A 19213-nucleotide genomic window follows, 5' to 3' on the forward strand; every position below is an offset into this window, starting at 1 on the left:
TTTCCTGGAGTCACAGAACCCAGCATCCGGTTGCCGGATGCAGTCTTTCATTGCCCAGTCTGCGGTTTTCCCAGGTAGTTGCCCCGCGGCGAATCCGAGATGTGGCAATCACCCTTACGCCAGGGTGCCGGGCGGAGGTCAAGTCCAGCACACGGGGGCGGAGCGTGGAGCGGCGTGGGCGGGATTCCCGGCTCAAGAAGGGCGGTGACTGGGGCGGCAGGGATGTGGCCCTCCCCGGGCTAACCAGGCAGCCCGGCTGGGCCCAGGAGCCAGCGGGCGGGAGGGCTGCGGACTCTAGCGGGGCCTGCCGGGAAAGGGGCGGGCCGAGCGCACTGGGCCGAGGCGGAGCGAGGTGGGGGTGCTTACTCCGTTGAGGAGAGCGGGGTCGCGTCTGCCGCAGCAACGGGGTGCGGCCGGGTGGGGAACGCGGGAGCGGGTCCAGCTCCCAGGAAGGCTGGTCCGCGAGCGGCCCCTGCTCGGCTCCCAGGTCCCTGCGCGCCCACGCCCTTCCCGAGACCCCAGCAGGGCTGCGGCCCGCGTCCCGGAAGGTGAGTCGGGGAAGGGAGATGGAGCCTGGGGCTGCCGAGAGGCAGGGAGAGAGGGGAAAGGTCTGCAGGCCTCTGGGTGCGGGGGACCTTTATCAAAGGGAGCGGCGAGGGGAAGGGAGGGACCGTACGCAGGCGGGGAAGAGGCAGCTGGGATCTTAAAGATTTTGCAGGGAAAAGCCTTAGCGGACCCATGGGTGCAGAAGGGACGGGCCGTGGCGGATGCAGACTGGGAGGGCCTGACGGGAAAGGGAAACGATGGGCCCCTGTGGACGCCACAGCGCCCCTTCCCCATCCGCAAAGGCTTTCCCTCCCTCTCCTCCAGTTCCAGCCTGAACCATGTTTTTCACTTGTGGCCCAAATGAGGCCATGGTGGTCTCCGGTAAGTACTGCTGTTCCCTTCCCAGCCAGTGACCCCAGAACCCCTGTGAGTCTGGCCCCTGCCCCTTCTCCCTCTCCCTACCAACTTCCCAGTGCCAGACTTCTGCCCCTTGATGGCCACGAACTGCCCAGTTTGATTCCCACCATTCCAAGGCCCAGACTGCTTCCCCTCCAGCTCCCAGATTCTCTCCTGTGGGTTGCTGTCCCCTCGCCCCCGCCAGTTCCTCAGTCTTCCACATTTACGCTCTGCCACAGTTCCTCACTGCCCCTCACCTTGCAGGGTTCTGCCGAAGCCCCCCAGTCATGGTGGCTGGAGGACGTGTCTTTGTCCTGCCCTGCATCCAACAGATCCAGAGGTAGGCAAGAAGGGAACCAGGGAAGGGGGACCTCCGTTTTCTCTTTTTCCTCCTCTTCTTACTGTCTGCCCCTTCTTTTTCCCCTAGGATCTCTCTCAACACACTGACCCTCAATGTCAAGAGTGAAAAGGTTTACACTCGCCATGGGGTCCCCATCTCAGTCACTGGCATTGCCCAGGTGAAGCTTTCAGAGCCTTTTCCCCAAAGTCCACTTCCCCATCACCCTCTCTCCCAGACATTAAGACATCTTCTGGCCACATCCTTCTCAACCCTTGCCTGCAGAGAAGTTCCTCTGCTAGTCTCATCTTTTCCAGGCACCCCCAAGGCACTTGCCTCCTCCTCCTTTCTTTCCCTGAAATGGAAGAAGCATTTCTTAGAGGGCTCTCCCTTCTCTCTCTGCTTCTTCTCTGACTTCATGAGACCCCCACCACACCTTTCCTACCCCTACTCTGGCTACAGGTAAAAATCCAGGGGCAGAACAAGGAGATGTTGGCGGCCGCCTGTCAGATGTTCCTGGGGAAGACGGAGGCTGAGATTGCCCACATTGCCCTGGAGACGTTAGAGGGCCACCAGAGGGCCATCATGGCCCACATGACTGTGGAGGTTGGCCTAGGGGCAGGGAACCGTCTAGAAGGATGTCAAAATGAGGGGGGCCCAAGGACCACACTAGTTTGTGAGAGACAGTGGATCCAAGAGCTTACATCCCGGCCGGGCAGGGTGGTTCATGCCTGTAATCCCAGCACTTTGGGATGCCAAGGGGGGCAGATCACTTGAGGTCAGGAGTTCGAGACCAGCCTAGCCAACCTGATGAAACCTCTTCTGTACTAAAAATACAAAAATTAGCTGGGCATGGTGGTGGGTGTCTGTAATCCCAGCTACTTGGGAGGCTGAGGCAGGAGAATCACTTGAACCTAGGAGGTAGAGGTTGCAGTGAGCCAAAAAAAAAAAAAAAAAACAAAACTTACATCCCCTCTCCCCACCATCCTGTTATCACAGGAGATCTATAAGGACAGGCAGAAATTCTCAGAACAGGTTTTCAAAGTGGCCTCCTCAGACCTGGTCAACATGGGCATCAGTGTGGTTAGCTACACTCTGAAGGACATTCACGATGACCAGGTAAAACTAGGCAATTGATCCTTCCCCGCTTCCTTGCTCCCATCTGTTAAGCCCTCCAAAGGACTAATTTCTACATCTCTCCCACAGGACTATTTGCACTCTTTGGGGAAGGCTCGAACAGCTCAAGTCCAAAAAGATGCACGGATTGGAGAAGCAGAGGCCAAGAGAGATGCTGGGATCCGGGTGAGAGAGATGGGGGTTGCTTAGTGGGAAAGGGGATAGAAGTGGCACAACTGAAAAGAAGCAGGGGTGCTGGGTGAGCAGGGAAAATACATGAGGCAGACAGAGAACCTTGGTGGAAAGCAGGCTCTCACTGTGGCCTTTCTTTCTCCCCCTGCCCTAACATTTCCTACCTGATCTCTGCTTGGACAGGAAGCTAAAGCCAAGCAAGAAAAGGTGTCTGCTCAGTACCTGAGTGAGATCGAGATGGCCAAGGCACAGAGAGATTACGAGCTGAAGAAGGCCGCCTATGACATCGAGGTCAACACCCGCCGAGCACAGGCTGACCTGGCCTATCAGCTTCAGGTCAGAGCCACCGCCAGGCCACTCTCTGCCCCTTCCCCATTCCTCTCAGGCTGTCCATCTCAGGACACCACTATTTCTCATACTTTAACTTTGACCTTATTCTGGCTCTCCATCTCTGGACCAACTCCCCCATATGAGGAGAGATTTAAAAGACTCAGACGTTACAGCTGAAAAGCTTTAAAGAAAAGGCCAGCCGGGTGTGGTGACTCATGCCTGTACTCCCAGCACTTTGGGAGGCCGAGGCGGGCTGATTGCTTGACCTCAGGAGTTCAAGGCCAGCCTGGGCAACATGGTAAAACCCTGTCTATGCAAAAAATACAAACATTAGCCAGGCATGGCAGCTCGGGCCTGTAGTCACAGCTACTTGGGGTATGTTGGGGTATGAGGCAGGAGGATCGCTTGAGCCAGGATGTGCAGGTTGCAGTGAGTCAAGATCACACCACTGCACTCCAGCCTGGGTGACAATGAGATCCTATCTCAAAAAAAAAAGAAAAGAAAAAAAAAGGCCAGGCGTGGTAGCTCATGCCTGTAATCCCAGCACTTTGGGAGGCCAAGGCAGGTGGATCACAAGGTCAAGAGTTCAAGACTAGCCTGGCCAACATAGTGAAACCCCATTTCTACTGAAAACACAAAAATTAGCCAGGTGTGGTGGCATGCACCTGTAGTCCCAGCTACTCAGGAGGCTGAGGCCGGAGAATTGCTTGAACCCAGGAGACAGGTTGCAGTGAGCTGAGACCACGCCATTGCACTCCAGCCTGGGTGACAGAGTGAGACTCCATCTCAAAAAAAGAAAAAAAAGAGAAAGCCAAGAAGGGATATGATCAATAATGCTGGTCATATGTTTGGAGCAGGCTGTGCCTGTGCAAAGGTATCTGACTGAGAAAGTGGATCTGAGCTCAGATCCAGCCCATGCCCCTCTAATCAAGCAGTGCATTCTGACATGGGTCTGCATCTACACAGAGGAATTTCTAATTTGCACAGAGGCATGCTATGGGCTAGCAGCAGCCCTGGTTAATCAAAAAAGGGTATGAAGAAGGAAAACATGGACTTGAACATTGAATCCTGCAAAGTGAGATATGGGCAGCCCTTGATATTGCCAGGAAGTATAGTTGATCTTCATTCTTCGTTATTCGTATCTGAGAATTTGCCTGTTCACTAAAATGTATTGGTAACCTTTTGAGGTTACCAATAAAGTCGCAGCACTTTCAGGATATTTTGCAGACATGCACAGTACCCAGGTGAGGTTGAGCAAGGAGATGCTCTGCCGACTTGTTTCGGCTCTCATACCGTAAGCCGTGTTATTTTCACAGTATATTTACTGCCATGTTTTTTGCATTTTTGTGCTTTGTCTTGGTGAATTCGCTTTTAAAATGGCCCCCAAGCATCAGTGCTGGAGTGCTCTCTAGTGTCCTTTAGTGCAAGCCGGCCATGATGTGCCTTATGGGAGAAATACATGTATTAGGTAAGCTTTGTTCATGCATAAGTTATAGTGCTGTTAGCTGTGAGTTCAGTGTTAATGAATCAACAATATATTTTACATAAGGTGTCTTTAAACAGAAACACATATAAAGCAAGGCTCTATGTTGATCAGTTGATGAAAATGTGACCAGAGGCTCACGGGAACCTAGCCCTGTATTTCTTCTAGGAACAAATTAGATATTAACTAATTCAGCATTCATGGCTACTTTATAGAACAGAACTACCAAGAACAATGAAAATCAACTGTACTTTGAGACCTTTACCCAAAGGATAGCAATATTATGTATTTTGTTTTTGCCAAGAGTTCGTACAGGCTGAAAGCATAATGAAGGTACAAAACATCTTTTGTTATTATGTTAAATTCCTGGGTGACTTGACAGGTTGAGCATGGCATACAGCTTTGCAACTCAAACTGTTCTACCTAGCAGCAGCTGCAGCATCACTGGGAAGCTTGTTAGAAATACAAAATTGCAGGCCCTGGCCCTGACCAACTGAATCAGGACCTGCATTTTAACAAAATCTCAAGGTGAATTCCTAGGTGATTTGTATACACATTGGAGTTTGAGTTTGAAAAGGATTACCATAATGGAAACTGCTAGCTTGCAGTGAAGCTATGGATAAGGTTCTTAACCTTCTAAACATGACCTTACTTGTCTGCAGATTAAGGGATTGGACTGGTTGGACGCTTTTCAACTTTTATCAGTTTCTCGTTATGCACCAGGCAGTGTGCTAGGTGTTCAGGAAGGAAGGATTTATTCAACAAATATCTGTTAAGTGTCTTCTGTGTGCTAGACATCATTTTGGAGGTGAGGCTATAAATATGGAGGTGAGGCAGAAAAGATTCCTGCCCTTATGCAGCTTACCATATGACACAGGAAACAGCTAGTAAGCAAGTAAAAGACCTTCCCAGGCTATAATTCTTGTTTAGGTGCTGTGAAGGAAATAAACAGGGTGATATGAAAAACTGTGGGAGGGGAGTTAGTATATTAGGTTAGCAGGTGGTGAGAGAAAGTTTCTATGAGGAAATGGTGTTTGAGATCAGACTTGGAGATAAGAAGGAACAATGTAGAGTTCTGGACCAAGAATATTCTAGCCTGTGCTTTTTAAGTAGTCATACTTAAAAAGTGGCCGGGTGTGGTGGTTCATGCCTGTAATCCCCACTTCGAGAGGCTGAGACAGGAAGATCACTTGAGGCCAGGAGTTTGAGGCCAGGAGTTTGAGACCAGTCTGGCCAACATAGTGAAACACTGTCTCTACCAAAAATACAAAAAATATTAGCCGGGTTTGGTGGTGTGGGCCTGTAATTCCAGCTACTTGGGAGGCAGAGGTGTGAGAATCGCTTGAACCCAGAAGGCACAGTGAGCCGAGATTGCACCACTGCACTCCAGCCTGGGCAACAGAGTGAGACTCCTTCTAAGATAGATAGATTAGATAGATAGATAGATAGATAGATAGATAGATAGATAGATAGATGATAGGTAGATAGATGATAGATAGATAGATAGATAGATAGATAGATAGATAGATAGATAAAGATAGTCAGTCAGTCATATGTGGCTTGTGGCTAGGCAGGGGACCAGTAAGTGCAAAGGCCGTGAGGTGGAGTCAGAAAGGAGGTTTCTGATCTGGGGGTGCTGGCGTGCTGTGAGTGAGGAGGAAAGGCCGGCCGGGCCAGATCACAAAGGGTTTGTGTGGTCACGATGGAGACACAGTAGAGAACTGAAAGCACAATGGAAAGCTATTGGAGAACTTCAAGCAGAAAGGTGCCATGGTCTTATTTATATTTGTATAGGGATCAGTCTGGTTGCCTTGTGGAGAACTGGCAAAGAGAGGAAGCAAGGCCGGGCGCGGTGGTTCACACCTGTAATCCCAACACTTTGGGAGGCCAAGGCGGGCAGATCACGAGGTCAGGAGATCGAGACCATCCTGGCTAACATGGTGAAACCCCGTCTCTACTAAAAATAAAAAAATTAGCTGGGCATGGTGGCAGGCACCTGTAGTCCCAGCTACTCGGGAGGCTGAGGCAGAAGAATGGCATAAACCTGGGGGGTGGAGCTTGCAGTGAGCCGAGATCGCGCCACTGCACTCCAGCCTGGATGACAGAGTGAGACTCTGTCTCAAAAAAAAAAAAAGCAAAAGATGAGTTGGGCTCTTTTTCAGAGACAATGGATTAAACAAATGTAGCTAATTTTACACTCTCCTAAAACCTCACTAAAGCCAAAATGATTTTTTAAGATAAAGATAGAGACTTGTCCAAAGGTAGTGAGTTATCTCAACTGATTGTTCAGTCAGTTACAAATTGAACTCCTTGTTCTACTCTTTACCTATTTCTCACTATTGCACTTGACTAGTCTTTCTTTCTTTCTTCCTTTCTTTCCTTCTCTTCTTTCTTCTCTCCTCTCCTCCTCTTTGAGACCGGGTCTTACTCAGTCCCCCACGCTAAGAGTGCAGCGGTACAATCTCAGCTCACTACACCTTCAACTGCCTGGGCTCAAGCAATACTCCCACCTCAGCTTCCTGAGTAGCTGGGTCTACAAGCATATGCCACCACGCCTGGCTAATTTTTGTATGTTTTGTAGAGACGGAATTTTGCCATGTTGCCCAGGCTGGTCTCAAACTCCTGGGCTCAAAGGATCCTTCCCACCTCAGCCTCCCAAAATGCTAGGATTACAGGCGTGAACCACCATGCCCAGCTGACTAGGCTTTAAAAAAAAAAAGATGGAGAAAATAGGAACAGAAACCAGAGCATCATTTTGGAAACTGCAAGTCAGTGGTAATTGACTAAGCAGGTATGAGACAGCTGAGCTTGAAACCTGCAAAAGGGAAAACAATGAAATGATCTGAGGCTCAGGAGCTGGCAGCACCCAGTGCTTCTCCATTTGTGGTAGACTGGTTAAATAAGAGGAACAGGTGAAAAGCACCTTCTCAGAGCCCCTCACTGCCTCTGGGTAATGGTTCCTGCCCTGCTCCAACAGACATCTGGAGGTTTATTATCTTATTTATTTATTTATTTTTTGAGACAGGGTCTCTCACTCTGTTGTCCAGGCTGGAGTGCAGTGGCGCAGTCTCGGCTCACTGCAACCTCTGCCTCCTGGGTTCGAGTGATTCTTGTGCCTCAGCCTCCCAAGTAATCCTCAGCTGGGATTACAAGTGCCCACCACCACGCCCAGGTAATTTTTGTATTTTTTTTTTTAGTAGAGAGGGGTTTCACCATGTCACCCAGGCTGGTCTCAAACTCCTGGCCTCAAGTGATCCACCCACCTCAGCCTCACAATGTGCTGGGATTACAGGTGTGAGTTACCACACCTGCCATTGGAAGTTTATTATCTGAAGAGAGTAGACTAGAGGATGTGATGGGGGCTGGCCCAGCACAGGTGAGGACCCAGATAGTTTACCAGTAACAGGGGCATGAAATGACTATAACTTTCACGAATGCTAAATACTGAGAGCCAACCCCAACCCCAACCCCCTCAACCCCACTTAGCTCCCAGAACTTCCGTCTTCAAAAAAAGAGATCAGAAGACTGCTCTGGGGAACATGCTCAATCCAAAAAGAAAAAACTTAAAATCCTGAATCAGATGTTTCTCCGTACATGGCCTATCCAGATCACCATAGAGTGAAGCTCAAAGTCAGCAAGCCTCACCCACATACTCAGAGCTTCCTTTCAGTGTTGAGACCTTCTTCCCTCTGAGCAGATTACAAAGGAGTTCGAAACCAGCCTGGCCAACATGGTGAAACCCCATCTCTACTAAAAACACAAAAATTAGCTGAAATGGTGACTGTAATCCCAGCTACTCAGGAGACTGAGGCAGGAGAATCACTTGAATCCGGGAAGCAGAGGTTGCAGTGAGCTGAGATCATGCCATTTCACTCCAGCCTGGGCAACAGAGCAAGCTATCACAGATTTGGGAGCAACCAAGAAAGCCAGGGACAGGGTATGCTTGGTAACCTGGCAAGGGCTGACAAAGGGGAAAAATAAAACCCCACAGAAAGAAGCAGGGAAATAAGGGAAAGGGACCAATAAGAGTCAAGCAGGGCCGGGGGCGGTGGCCCATGCCTGTAATCCCAGCACTTTGGGAGGCCAAGGTGGGTGGCTCACGAGGTCAGGAGATCAAGACCATCCTGGTTAACACGGTGAAACCCCAACTCTATAAAAATACAAAAAATTAGCCAGGCGTGGTGGTACGCGCCTGCAATCCCAGCTACTCGGGAGCCTGAGGCAGGAGAATCACTTGAACCTGGGAGGCAGAGGTTGCAGTGAGATGAGATCATGCCACTGCACTCCAGCCTGGGTGACAGAGCGAGACTCTGTCTCAAAAAAAAAAAAAAAAAAGAGTCAAGCACATGCAAATGTGGCATGACTTATTGGGAGCAGAAACATTCTGAGAAAAATTATGTAAAAATGAGGTTTTAGATTGAAATGGTCTACTAAGTGCCCAATGCAATGAGTGAAAAATATCTACATTGAAACATATCACTGTGAAACTTAAGAATGCTGAGGACAAAAAATATGAAAGCTTCTAGAGAGAGAGAGATCTCACAGAGGCAGGCTTCAAAATGACTTCAGATTCCTTTTTTTTTTCAGAGACAGGGTCTTGCTCTGTTGTCTAATACAGTGGCATAAACAAGGCTCACTGTAGCCTCAACCTCCCAGGCTCAAGTGATTCTCCCACCTCGGCCTCCCCAGTAGTTGGGACCACAGGGGCACACCACCACACCCAGCTAATCTTTAAATTTTTTTCTAGAGGTGGAATCTTGCCATATTGCACAGGCTGGTCTTGAACTCCTGGGTTCAAGTTATCCTCCCACCTTAGCCTCCCAAAGTGCTGGGATTACAGGCGTGAGCCACTGTACCAAGCCCAGATTTCTTTTTTTTTGAGATGGATTTTCGCTCTTCTCACCCAGGCTGGAGTGCAATGGCACGATCTCAGCTACTGCAACCTCTGCCTCCTGGGTTCAAGCGATTCTCCTACCTCAGCTACCCAAGTAGCTGGGACTACAGGTGTGTGCCACCATGGCTGGCTAATTTTTGTATTTTTAGTAGAGACAGGGTTTCACCACATTGACCAGGCTGGTCATGAACTCCTGACCTCAGGTGATCTGCCCACCTCAGCCTCCCAAAGTGCTGGGATGACAGGCACGAGCCACCGTGACTGGCCCAAGCCCAGATTTCTTAAAAAGCTAGAAAACCATGGAGGAATGCCTTCAGAATTCTGATGGAAAGTTAATCCCAACGTAGCAGCCTGCTTTCAGCCTAACTGGTATTAAAATAGAAGGGTAGAGGCCGGGTGCAGTGGCTCACACCTGTAATCCCAGCACTTTAGGAAGCCAAAGCAGGTGGACCACCTGAGATAAGGAGTTCGAGACCAGCCTGGCCAATGTGGTGGAACCCCCATCTCTATTAAAAATACAAAAATTAGCTGAGCGTGGTGGCAGGCACCTATAATCCCAGCTACATGGGAGGCTGAGGCAGGAGAATTGCTTGAACCCGGGAGATGGAGATTGCAGTGAGCCAAGATTGCGTCACTGCACTCCAGCCTGGGTGACAGAGCGAAATTCCGTCTCAAAAAAAGATAGAATAAAAATCTCAGAGAAAGCAAGACCTCAGAAAAAATATTGTCTTTATATTCTTTCTGAGGAAGCTTCTGGAGGTTGAGTTTCACCAAAAGGTAGGCATAGACAGGAAGGAAAAAGAAACAAACAAATGGTTGCCTAAGGGACACAGGAGAGAGGTGATCCTGCACACCGGTGTAGAGGGCAACAAGGCCAGTTTGGAACGGGTTTGAAAATTTAGGGTGAAAGACAGTACAGAGTGCCGTCTCCAGAGCCATGCTTCTCTCTGGAGTGAACAGATGGGCCCAGGGGAAGGTAGAAGGCAGGGGAAGCATCACATGTATTGATGAGACCTACGATGATGATGGTGCATGGCTGAGCCTGAGCAATGGGACAACGAAGGAGTGTGTTCTGGCTGGATGTGATGGCACATGCCTGTAACCCCAACACTTTGGGAAGCCGAGGCAGGTGGATCACGTGAGCCCAGGAGTTTGAGACCAGCCTGGGCAACATAGCAAAACCCCGTCTCTACAAAAAGTACAAAAAATAGCCGGGTGTGCTGGTTCACGCCTGTAGTCCCAGCTACTCTAGAGGGTGAGGCGGGAGGATCATCTGAGCCCAGGAAGGTCAAGGCTGCAGTGAGCCATGATTACGCCATTGAACTCCTGCCTGGGTGACAGGGTAAGATGATGTCTCAAAAGGAAAAAAAAATGTGTTCCTTGCCTGGCACCTCTCCTCACTAGCATCTTGATAAGAGCCTTCTGATTCCCTCACACTGCAAGGAATAAGAAGATGAAATCTAGGCTGGGTGTGGTGGCTCATGCCTGTAATCCCAGCACTTTGGGAAACTGAGGCGGATGGATCACTTAAGATCAGGAGTTTGGGACCAGCCTGGCCAACATGGTGAGACCCCGTCTCTACTAAAAAAAATACAAAAATTAGCCAGACATGGTAGCACATGCCTGTAGTCCCAGCTACTTGAGAGGCTGAGGCAAGAGATTAGCTTGAACCTGGGAGGTGGAGGTTGCACTGAGCTGATCATGCCACTGCACTCCAGCCTGGGCAATAGAGGGAAACTGCCTCAAAAAAAAAAAAAAAAAAATGAAAAGAAATCTGCCTAAATAAGAGGAATTCTATGAATACACACATTCTTGTAGATGTTCAGAGTATCCCTGGAAGGATACACAAGAAGCTGGTCTTGGTGGTTTCTCTGGGAAAGGGACCCAGGTGGTTTGGAGAATGAGGAAGAAGCCTCGTGGTTCACTTTTTTTTTCTGTTAAATCTGCACCATATGCAAAAGACAAAAAAGATCACCTCTCCCTACCCCCACAAAAAATAAGTCAGCTATTGCAGTAGCCTAGGCTAGCACTAAGGTAATCACAGCAACAGTGGGGGGATTTGAGCAAGACTGGAGATAGCAGAAGGCCACCATATGCTCAGTGCCCTCAAGGTATTTATACTTCAGAAGGGGGCACAGGTGGGGAAAATAGATTAAACGGGGGCTCATCAGAGGAACACTGGACTCCACTGGACTGGCCAAGCAGACAGGAGGGAACCCACCTTCATGTACCTGCTCCTTTTTTTTTTTTTTTTGGAGATGGATTCTTACTCTGTTGCCCAGGGTGGAGTGCAGTGGCGTGATCCCAGCTCACTGCAACCTTCGCCTCCCAGGTTTAAGCAGTTCTCCTACCTCAGCCTCCCAGGTGGCTGGGGCTACAGGCGTTCTCCACCACATCTGGCTAATTTTTTGTATTTTTAGTAGAGACAGGGTTTCACCATGTTGGCCAGGCTGGTCTCGAGCTCCTGAACTCAGGCAATCCACCTTCCTTGGCCTCCCAAAGCGCTAGGATTACAGGCGTGAGCCACCGCGCCCGGCCACCGGCTCCTATTTTTGTATCCCACTCTGGAGCTCTGGTTCCCGGGCACTTGCTCTTCACCTCTGACTCAGAGCGCCCCTCCTACCCAGGTGGCCAAGACTAAACAGCAGATTGAGGAGCAGCGGGTGCAGGTGCAGGTGGTGGAGCGGGCCCAGCAGGTGGCAGTGCAGGAGCAGGAGATCGCCCGGCGGGAGAAGGAGCTGGAGGCCCGGGTGCGGAAGCCAGCGGAAGCCGAGCGCTACAAGCTGGAGCGCCTAGCCGAGGCAGAGAAGTAAATGTCCCCTCCCTGACCCTTCCTAGCTCACTTGCCACCTAGGCACCCCAAGATGGAGGGCTGAAGCCTTCACCACCTGGACTCCTATGGATTTCAGGTTTCAGGAGCCTCTGCCTCTGCAGCACTGGGCCTTTCTCCTGGGAGTAAGGGTCGCTGGGCTCCACCCTCCACTTCCCTCTGTCCACAGGTCCCAACTAATTATGCAGGCGGAGGCAGAAGCCGAGTCTGTGCGGGTGAGTTAAGAGGCAGCTCCTGCTGGCTTGTGGAGAGGGTGGGAGTTGCTGCTTGAGCGGAGATTTCTTGTTCTTAACGATTTCCGTCAATCTCACAAGCATCCTTAACCCTCAGATGCGTGGGGAAGCTGAGGCCTTTGCCATAGGGGCCCGAGCCCGAGCCGAGGCTGAGCAGATGGCCAAGAAGGCAGAAGCCTTCCAGCTGTACCAAGAGGCTGCTCAGCTGGACATGCTGCTAGAGAAGCTGCCCCAGGTCTGGAGGTCGTGTGGGCACCAAGAAAGGAAGAAATAGAACCAGGGACTAAGGGGTGGGGTGAAGTGAGGGGCTTAGGGAGAACCAGGCTAGGGGGACCCTAAATTAGGGGTGGGAATTATTAGTGACCAAAGTGAGGAAGGATGACCAATGGAACGAGGACCTTAAAACCCAGGGTAAGTTGTTTTATGAGGAGTGTGGTCAGATCATGGGCACTGAGTGGGTGTCTCTCTCCTGCTAGGTGGCAGAGGAGATCAGTGGTCCCTTGACTTCGGCCAATAAGATCACACTGGTGTCCAGCGGCAGTGGGACCATGGGGGCAGCCAAAGTGACTGGGGAAGTACTGGACATTCTAACTCGCCTGCCAGAGAGTGTGGAAAGACTCACAGGCGTGAGCATCTCCCAGGTGAGGTCTCGGGTTGGAGCTGAGGAGCAGAATTGCTAGGTTCCTGTGTTGTATGACGCAGCATGCCTAGCATTTAACCAGCATCCAGGTCTGGGAGTCATTGATGTTTATTAATCACTTTCTGTGTGCCAGACACAGTGCCAAACTTCTACATAAATGAGTTGTTTTAAATCAAACTACCCTTAGGGTATATAGGATTTTACAAAGTCAAGAAACTCAACTTCCAGCATGTTCCTACTCATTCTGCTGGTGCAGCTGGAGTGAAATCCAGGTCGACTGTCTCTGCAACCTGTGCTTGTGGTCACCCCACTAGTATAGGGAACTAGTTGCAGCCTACTGACAGTTAATTAATTCCAGGGCATATCACTGCTTTTCTTGATGCCCCAGTTAATTCACCTGTAGATCATGGCAGAGGTCAGCAAACAGACTCTGGAACCACTGTTTTGTTGTGAATCCTAGCTACAATGTCTGCTAGCTGTAATCTTGGACAAGTAACCTCTCTATACCTGTTTCCTCATCTTAAAATTGGGTTAATAATTAGAAGCTACCGGCCGGGCGCGGTGGCTCACGCTTGTAATCCCAGCACGTTGGGAGGCCGAGGCGGGCGGATCACGAGGTCAGGAGATCGAGACCATGGTGAAACCCCGTCTCTACTAAAAATACAAAAAATTAGCCGGGCGTGGTGGCGGGCGCCTGTAGTCCCAGCTACTTGGAGAGGCTGAGGCAGGAGAATGGCGTGAACCCGGGAGACGGAGCTTGCAGTGAGCCGAGATCGCGCCACTGCACTCCAGCCTGGGCGACAGAGCGAGACTCCGTCTCAAAAAAAAAAAAAAAAAAAAAAAAAAAATTAGAAGCTACCCTGCTGAATTGTTGAGAGGCTCGAGCAAATATTTGCAGTGTTTAGAATAGTGCCTGGTATATAGTAAGCATTATGTGTATGTTAAAGAAATGGGGCCAGGTGCAGTGGCTTACGCCTGTAATCCCAACACTTTGGGAGGCCGAGGCAGGCAGATCACCTGAGGTTAGGAGTTGGAGACCAGCCTGGCCAACATGGTGAAACACTATCTTTACTAAAAATACAAAAAAGAATTAGCCAGGCTTGGTGGTGCCTGCCTGTAATCTCAGCTACTCGGGAGGCTGAGGCAGGAGAATTGCTGGAACCCAGGAGGCGGAGGTTGCAGTGAGCTGAGATAGCACCACTGCACTCCAGCCTGGGTGACAGAATAAGACTCTATCTCAAAAAAAAAAAAAAAAAAGGCCGGGCACGGTGGCTCACGCCTGTAATCCCAGCACTTTGGGAGGCTGAGGCGGGTGGATCACGAGGTCAGGAGATCGAGACCATCCTGGCTAACACAGTGAAACCCCATCTCTACTAAAAATACAAAACAGCCGGGCGTGGCGGTGTGTGCCTGTAGTCCCAGCTGCTGGGGAGGCTGAGGCAGGAGAATGGTGTGAACCCGGGAGGCAGAGCTTGCAGTGAGCCGAGGTAGTGCCACTGCACTCCAGCCTGGGCAACAGAGCAAGACTCTGTCTCAAAAAAAAAAAAAAAAAAAAAAAAAAAAGAGAAAGAAATGCATATTTGGGCTGGGTGCTGTGGCTCACGCTTATAATCCCAGAACTTTAGGAGGCCAAGGTGGACGATCAGCTGAGGTCAGAAGTTTGAGATCAGCCTGGCCAACATGGTGAAACCCCATCTCTACCAAAAATACAAAAATTAGCCGGATATGGTGGCGCATACCTGTAATCCCAGCTACTCGGGAGGCTGAGGCAGGAGAATCGCTGGAACTCAGGAGACGGAGGTTGCAGTAAGCCAAGATCACGCCACTGCACTCTAGCCTGGGTGACAGAGTGAGATTCCGTCTCAAAAAAAAAAAAAAAAAAAAAAAAAAAAGCATATGTAAATAAAAGCACTGGATCATACCAATGACTTTCTTTTTTTTTTTTTTTTTTTTTTTTTGAGACAGAGTCTTGCTCTGTCGCCCAGGGTGGAGTGCAGTGGCACAATCTCGGCTCACTGCAAGCTCCGCCTTCCGGGTTCATGCCATTCTCCTGCCTCAGCCTCTCTGAGTAGCTGGGACTACAGGCGCCCGCCACCACGCCCGGCTTATTTTTTTTTTGTATTTTTAGTAGAGACAGGGTTTCACCGTGGTCTCGAGCTGCTGACCTCGTGATCTGCCCGCCTCGGCCTCCCAAAGTGCTGGGATTACAAGCGTGAGCCACCGCGCCCGGCCATACCAATGACTTTCAAGCTGGGTTCCTCGGAGCCTCCTGGAGGCCTACAGTAGAATATTCAGAGCTAAGGAGAGTGTGCAAACAAGGCTCTGCCCCCTCTCCTCTCTTCAGTGATTTATTGTATGTGAATCCTGATGTCTTTGGGGAAACAGGATGAGGTAGGGCCCCAGAAAGAAGAACCCTGGCCGTGTGTGTTCTCCCTATAGCCCATTCGTCTAAATGGGGGCCTGGGAGAGCAGGGACCTCAGCCTCCCGAATGTTCCCAAGTGTCATCTACTGTTGTCTTTTTGCCAGGTGAATCACAAGCCTTTGAGAACAGCCTGAGCCTTCAGCCCTCACAGATGCCCAGCCTCATAGCTGAAGTTGCCTGAATGAGCCTCCTGTTGCATGTAACCCACTGGCCTCCCTGAGCATGTCCACTGACAGTGAGGTCCCACTCCTCATCTCTCCTTGCCAAATAGTTTGTGCCTTGTCTTGAAGGGGGTTGCTCCCCTTGCCAACCTCACACTGCTATGATTGCCAACTCCAGTGGTCCCATGTCAGCCTTCTGATGATCCCACTCTACCCCACCTCAACTTAGTTAACTTCCTAATTAAATCAGACTGTTTGAGCCTGTTGTCTAGAATACTTTCCTGACCAAGACTGAGGGATGGGCTGGAGGTTTGCAACTTTGCTACCCAAATAAATTGCTGTAAGTAAGTACTATACTTATCAACAATTAATAAAACAGAAGCAACTGGAAATTAATGCTTGGCCCGGCGCAGTGGCTCATGCCTGTAATCCCAGCACTTTGGGAGGCCAAGGCAGGCAGATCATCTCAGGTCAGGAGTTCGAGACCAGCCTGGCCAACATGACGAAACCTTGTCTCTACCAAAAATACAAAAATTAGCCAGGTGGGGTGGCACATGCCTGTAGTCCCAGCTACTTGGGAGGCTGAGGCAGGAGAATCACTTGAACTTGGGAAGCAGAGGTTGCAGTGAGCCAAGATCACACCACTGCACTCTAGCCTAGGTGACAGAGTGAGACTGTTTCAAAAAAAAAAAAAAAAAAGAAAAAAAAATGAATGCTAGACTCAGGTGTGGTGACTCTTGCCTGTAGTCCTAGCTACTTGGGAGGCTAAGGTGGGAGGATCACTTGAGCTCAGCCTTGAGCTGTAGTGAGCCATGATCACACCACTGCACTCCAGCCTGGGTGACAAAGCAAGATCCTGGCTCTATTAGAAAGAAAATGAATGCTAGAATGTAGCTCATTCCCTTGCATACAATAGGCTTTCTAGAATGGGAGAAAAGTAAGTTACTTATATGCTGTCAAGAGTTTTAGAGTTAATTTTTCCCCCCAACAGTGTATTATAGTCAGAAGAGCATGCTAAAATAGAAGGAATGTTGGGAATAGGATTAGTTCCTAGAATTCCGGAAAATATGGCAAAAGGAATTATTGTTTTCAGGGTAGCTTTGAGACTTGCATTGTGAACTTAAAAGCATGAGGTAGTAGATGGTACAGATTGTTTTAGAATGGGACCAGAAGGTAGCGTTCCCGCCTAGTTATCCTTTTTTTTTAAGACAAGGTCTTGGGCCGGGCACGGTGGCTCATGCTTGTAGTCCCAGAACTTTTTGGGAGGCTGAGACGGGTGGATCACTTGAAGTCAGGAGTTTGAGACCAGCCCTGGCCAACGTGGTGAAACCCCATCTCTACTAAAAATACAAAAATTAGCCCGGCGTGATGGTGGGTGCCTGTAATCCCAGCTACTTGGGAAGCTGAGGCAGAATTCCTTGAACCCGGGAGGCAGAGGTTGTAGTGAGCCAAGATCACGCCAATGCGCTCCAACCTGGGCGACATAAAAAGACTCCATCTCAAGAAAAAAGAAAAAAAAAAGACAAGGTCTTGCTCGGTCACCTAGGCTGGGGTGCAGGGGGTATAGTCAGGGCTCACTGCAGCCTCAACCTCCCAGGCTCAGGCAATCCTCCCACCCAATCCCCACCCCCCTACCCCCGCCAACAACCTCCACCCCCTACCCCAGCAGCTGGGACTACAGGCATAAGCCACCATGCCCAGCTTTTTTTTTTGTTAAGATGGTTCACTACTGCCCAGGCTGGTGTGGAACTCCTGGGCTCAAGCCATCCTCCTTCCTCGGCCCCCTACAGTGCTGGGATTACAGGTGGGAGCCATCATACCAGGGCTTCACTAGTTATCTTGGTGTCATAGGTTGACTAAGCCCACAGGATCACAGGAAATGGCCATGGGTACACATAACCCAAAGGAATCCTGGGCTGGGTGGCCAAGGCCAGTTCAACCACTTCTGGTTCAGTACATCTGGGTGAGACAAAAAACTTGCATCTATTTCTGTAAGTTCCCAGAGGATGTGGATGCTGGTCTGGAAACCAGTTACGCGTGACTTGTCATTCTTCTCAGCTTCTATTTTCCATCCCTGGATCCTGTATTTAAGCTTATGCCTTCCCCAGTTAAGACTCATTGGTGGTAGCCGGGCACGGTGGCTCACGCTTGTAATCCCAGCACTTTGGGAGGCCGAGGCGGGTGGATCATGAGGTCAGGAGATTGAGACTATGGTGAAACCCCGTCTCTACTAAAAATACAAAAAATTAGCCGGGCGTGGTGGCGGGCGCCTGTAGTCCCAGCTACTTGGAGAGTCTGAGGCAGGAGAATGGCGTGAACCCGGGAGGCGGAGCTTGCAGTAAGCCGAGATTGCGCCACTGCACTCCAGCCTGGGCGAGAGCGAGACTCCGTCTCAAAAAAAAAAAAAACTCATTGGTGGGCCTGGTGCACTGGCTCACCTGGCTCATGCCTCAGTACCAGCTCCTTGGGAGAATGAGATGGACTGCTTGAGCCCAGGACATCAAGGCTGTAGTGAGCCGTCAGAAACTCCAGTAAAGACTGACTGGTGCTCGGAGCAGTTTGGGTACCAGAAACAATGATGTGAGGGTCTATAAAGCAGTGTCCTTACCAGTACCTCCCTGAGATACCAAATCGGCAGATGCCCAAGTCCCTCATATAAAATGTAGTACTTGCATATAACCTGTGTACTTTACATCATCTCTACATTACTTATACCTAATCTAATAACTTATACTATTATTGTTTAGGGAATAATGAGAAGTCTCTACATGTCCAGTACAACTATTTTCCCAATATCCAGTTGGTTGAATCCATGGATGCAGAACCCACAGATAGGACAGGGACTCAATATTAAGAAGTGTCAATTCAAGGAGAGCAGTGCAACTGAACTCAGGCCCCATGCCTCCATCAGCAGTGTTTCCCTAAATAAGCACACATCTCGCAGCATTTTTTCAATTCCCATTTATTTTTGGCTCTTGGGGCGATGTCATCTTTTCAATATGAAAAAAAGCAGCAAGTTCAACACAAAATAGAAATCTCAAATGTAGGATAGAACAAAACCAAGTGTGTGAGGGGGGGAAGCAACAGCAAAAGGAAGAAATAAGATGTTGCAAAAAAGATGGAGGAGGGTTCCCCTCTCCTCTGGCGATTGACTCAAACACTGATGTGGCAGTATACACCATTCCAGAGTCAGGGGTGTTCATTCTTTTTTGGGAATAAGAAAAGGTGGGGATTAAGAGGACGTTTCTGGAGGCTTAGGGACCAAGGCTGGTCTCTTCCCCCCTCCTCCACCTTGATCCCTTTCTCTGATCAGGGGAAAGGAGTTCAAGTGAGGGAGGTAGAGTTGGAAAGGGAAGGATTCCACTTGACAGAGTGGGACAGACCCCTCCAAAGAGTAGAGCTTCGAGGGAGATTGAAAGTGGAGACAATACTGCTGACACCTCCCTTGAAGTTGAGATGGGAAATGGACATACTTAGAAATTAGTGACTTTAATAGCCTGGATTTCCCTCTCCAAAACTTTTAGAATGGAAAATCCCATCCCCTTCTTTATATAGCGACTTCTACCCACTACCTTCTACCACTTTCTACTTTGGGCTTAGGATGGTGGCCATTATCTACATGTGTTTTCAGC

At 49.7% G+C, this 19213-nt stretch overlaps 1 protein-coding gene across 7 annotated transcripts; it reads left to right on the plus strand.

Annotated features, from left to right (window-relative positions):
• Positions 1–111: 111 nt before the first annotated feature.
• FLOT1 (flotillin 1) lies at positions 112–15840 on the plus strand. 7 transcript variants are annotated; one of them, XM_055262925.2, is made up of 13 exons: positions 112–548; positions 871–927; positions 1207–1282; positions 1370–1460; positions 1742–1885; positions 2279–2398; positions 2486–2581; positions 2771–2923; positions 11922–12103; positions 12294–12339; positions 12455–12592; positions 12834–12998; positions 15525–15840. In XM_055262925.2, the coding sequence occupies exons 2-13, from the start codon at positions 885–887 to the stop codon at positions 15552–15554; spliced, it is 1284 nt and encodes a 427-aa protein (XP_055118900.1). In that variant the 5' UTR covers positions 112–548; positions 871–884; the 3' UTR covers positions 15555–15840. The 7 variants fall into 7 exon arrangements, with proteins under 7 accessions (XP_055118900.1, XP_063488703.1, XP_055118901.1 ...); XM_063632633.1 differs by having other exon boundaries at positions 230–548; positions 849–927; XM_055262926.2 differs by lacking the exon at positions 1742–1885 and having other exon boundaries at positions 255–548.
• Positions 15841–19213: the final 3373 nt, after the last annotated feature.

The sequence above is a fragment of the Symphalangus syndactylus genome, chromosome 23 (genome assembly GCF_028878055.3).
Source record: "Symphalangus syndactylus isolate Jambi chromosome 23, NHGRI_mSymSyn1-v2.1_pri, whole genome shotgun sequence".
NCBI lineage: Eukaryota > Metazoa > Chordata > Mammalia > Primates > Hylobatidae > Symphalangus > Symphalangus syndactylus.

Bases quoted from the DNA above. Each gene is read 5' to 3' on its own strand.
- FLOT1 (XM_063632631.1), top strand. From the start codon at position 885: ATGTTTTTCACTTGTGGCCCAAATGAGGCCATGGTGGTCTCCG. The intron at 2,924-11,921 runs GTCAGAGCCACC...CCTCCTACCCAG, and splicing joins ACCTGGCCTATCAGCTTCAG to GTGGCCAAGACTAAACAGCA. The intron at 12,104-12,293 runs GTAAATGTCCCC...CTCTGTCCACAG, and splicing joins CGCCTAGCCGAGGCAGAGAA to GTCCCAACTAATTATGCAGG.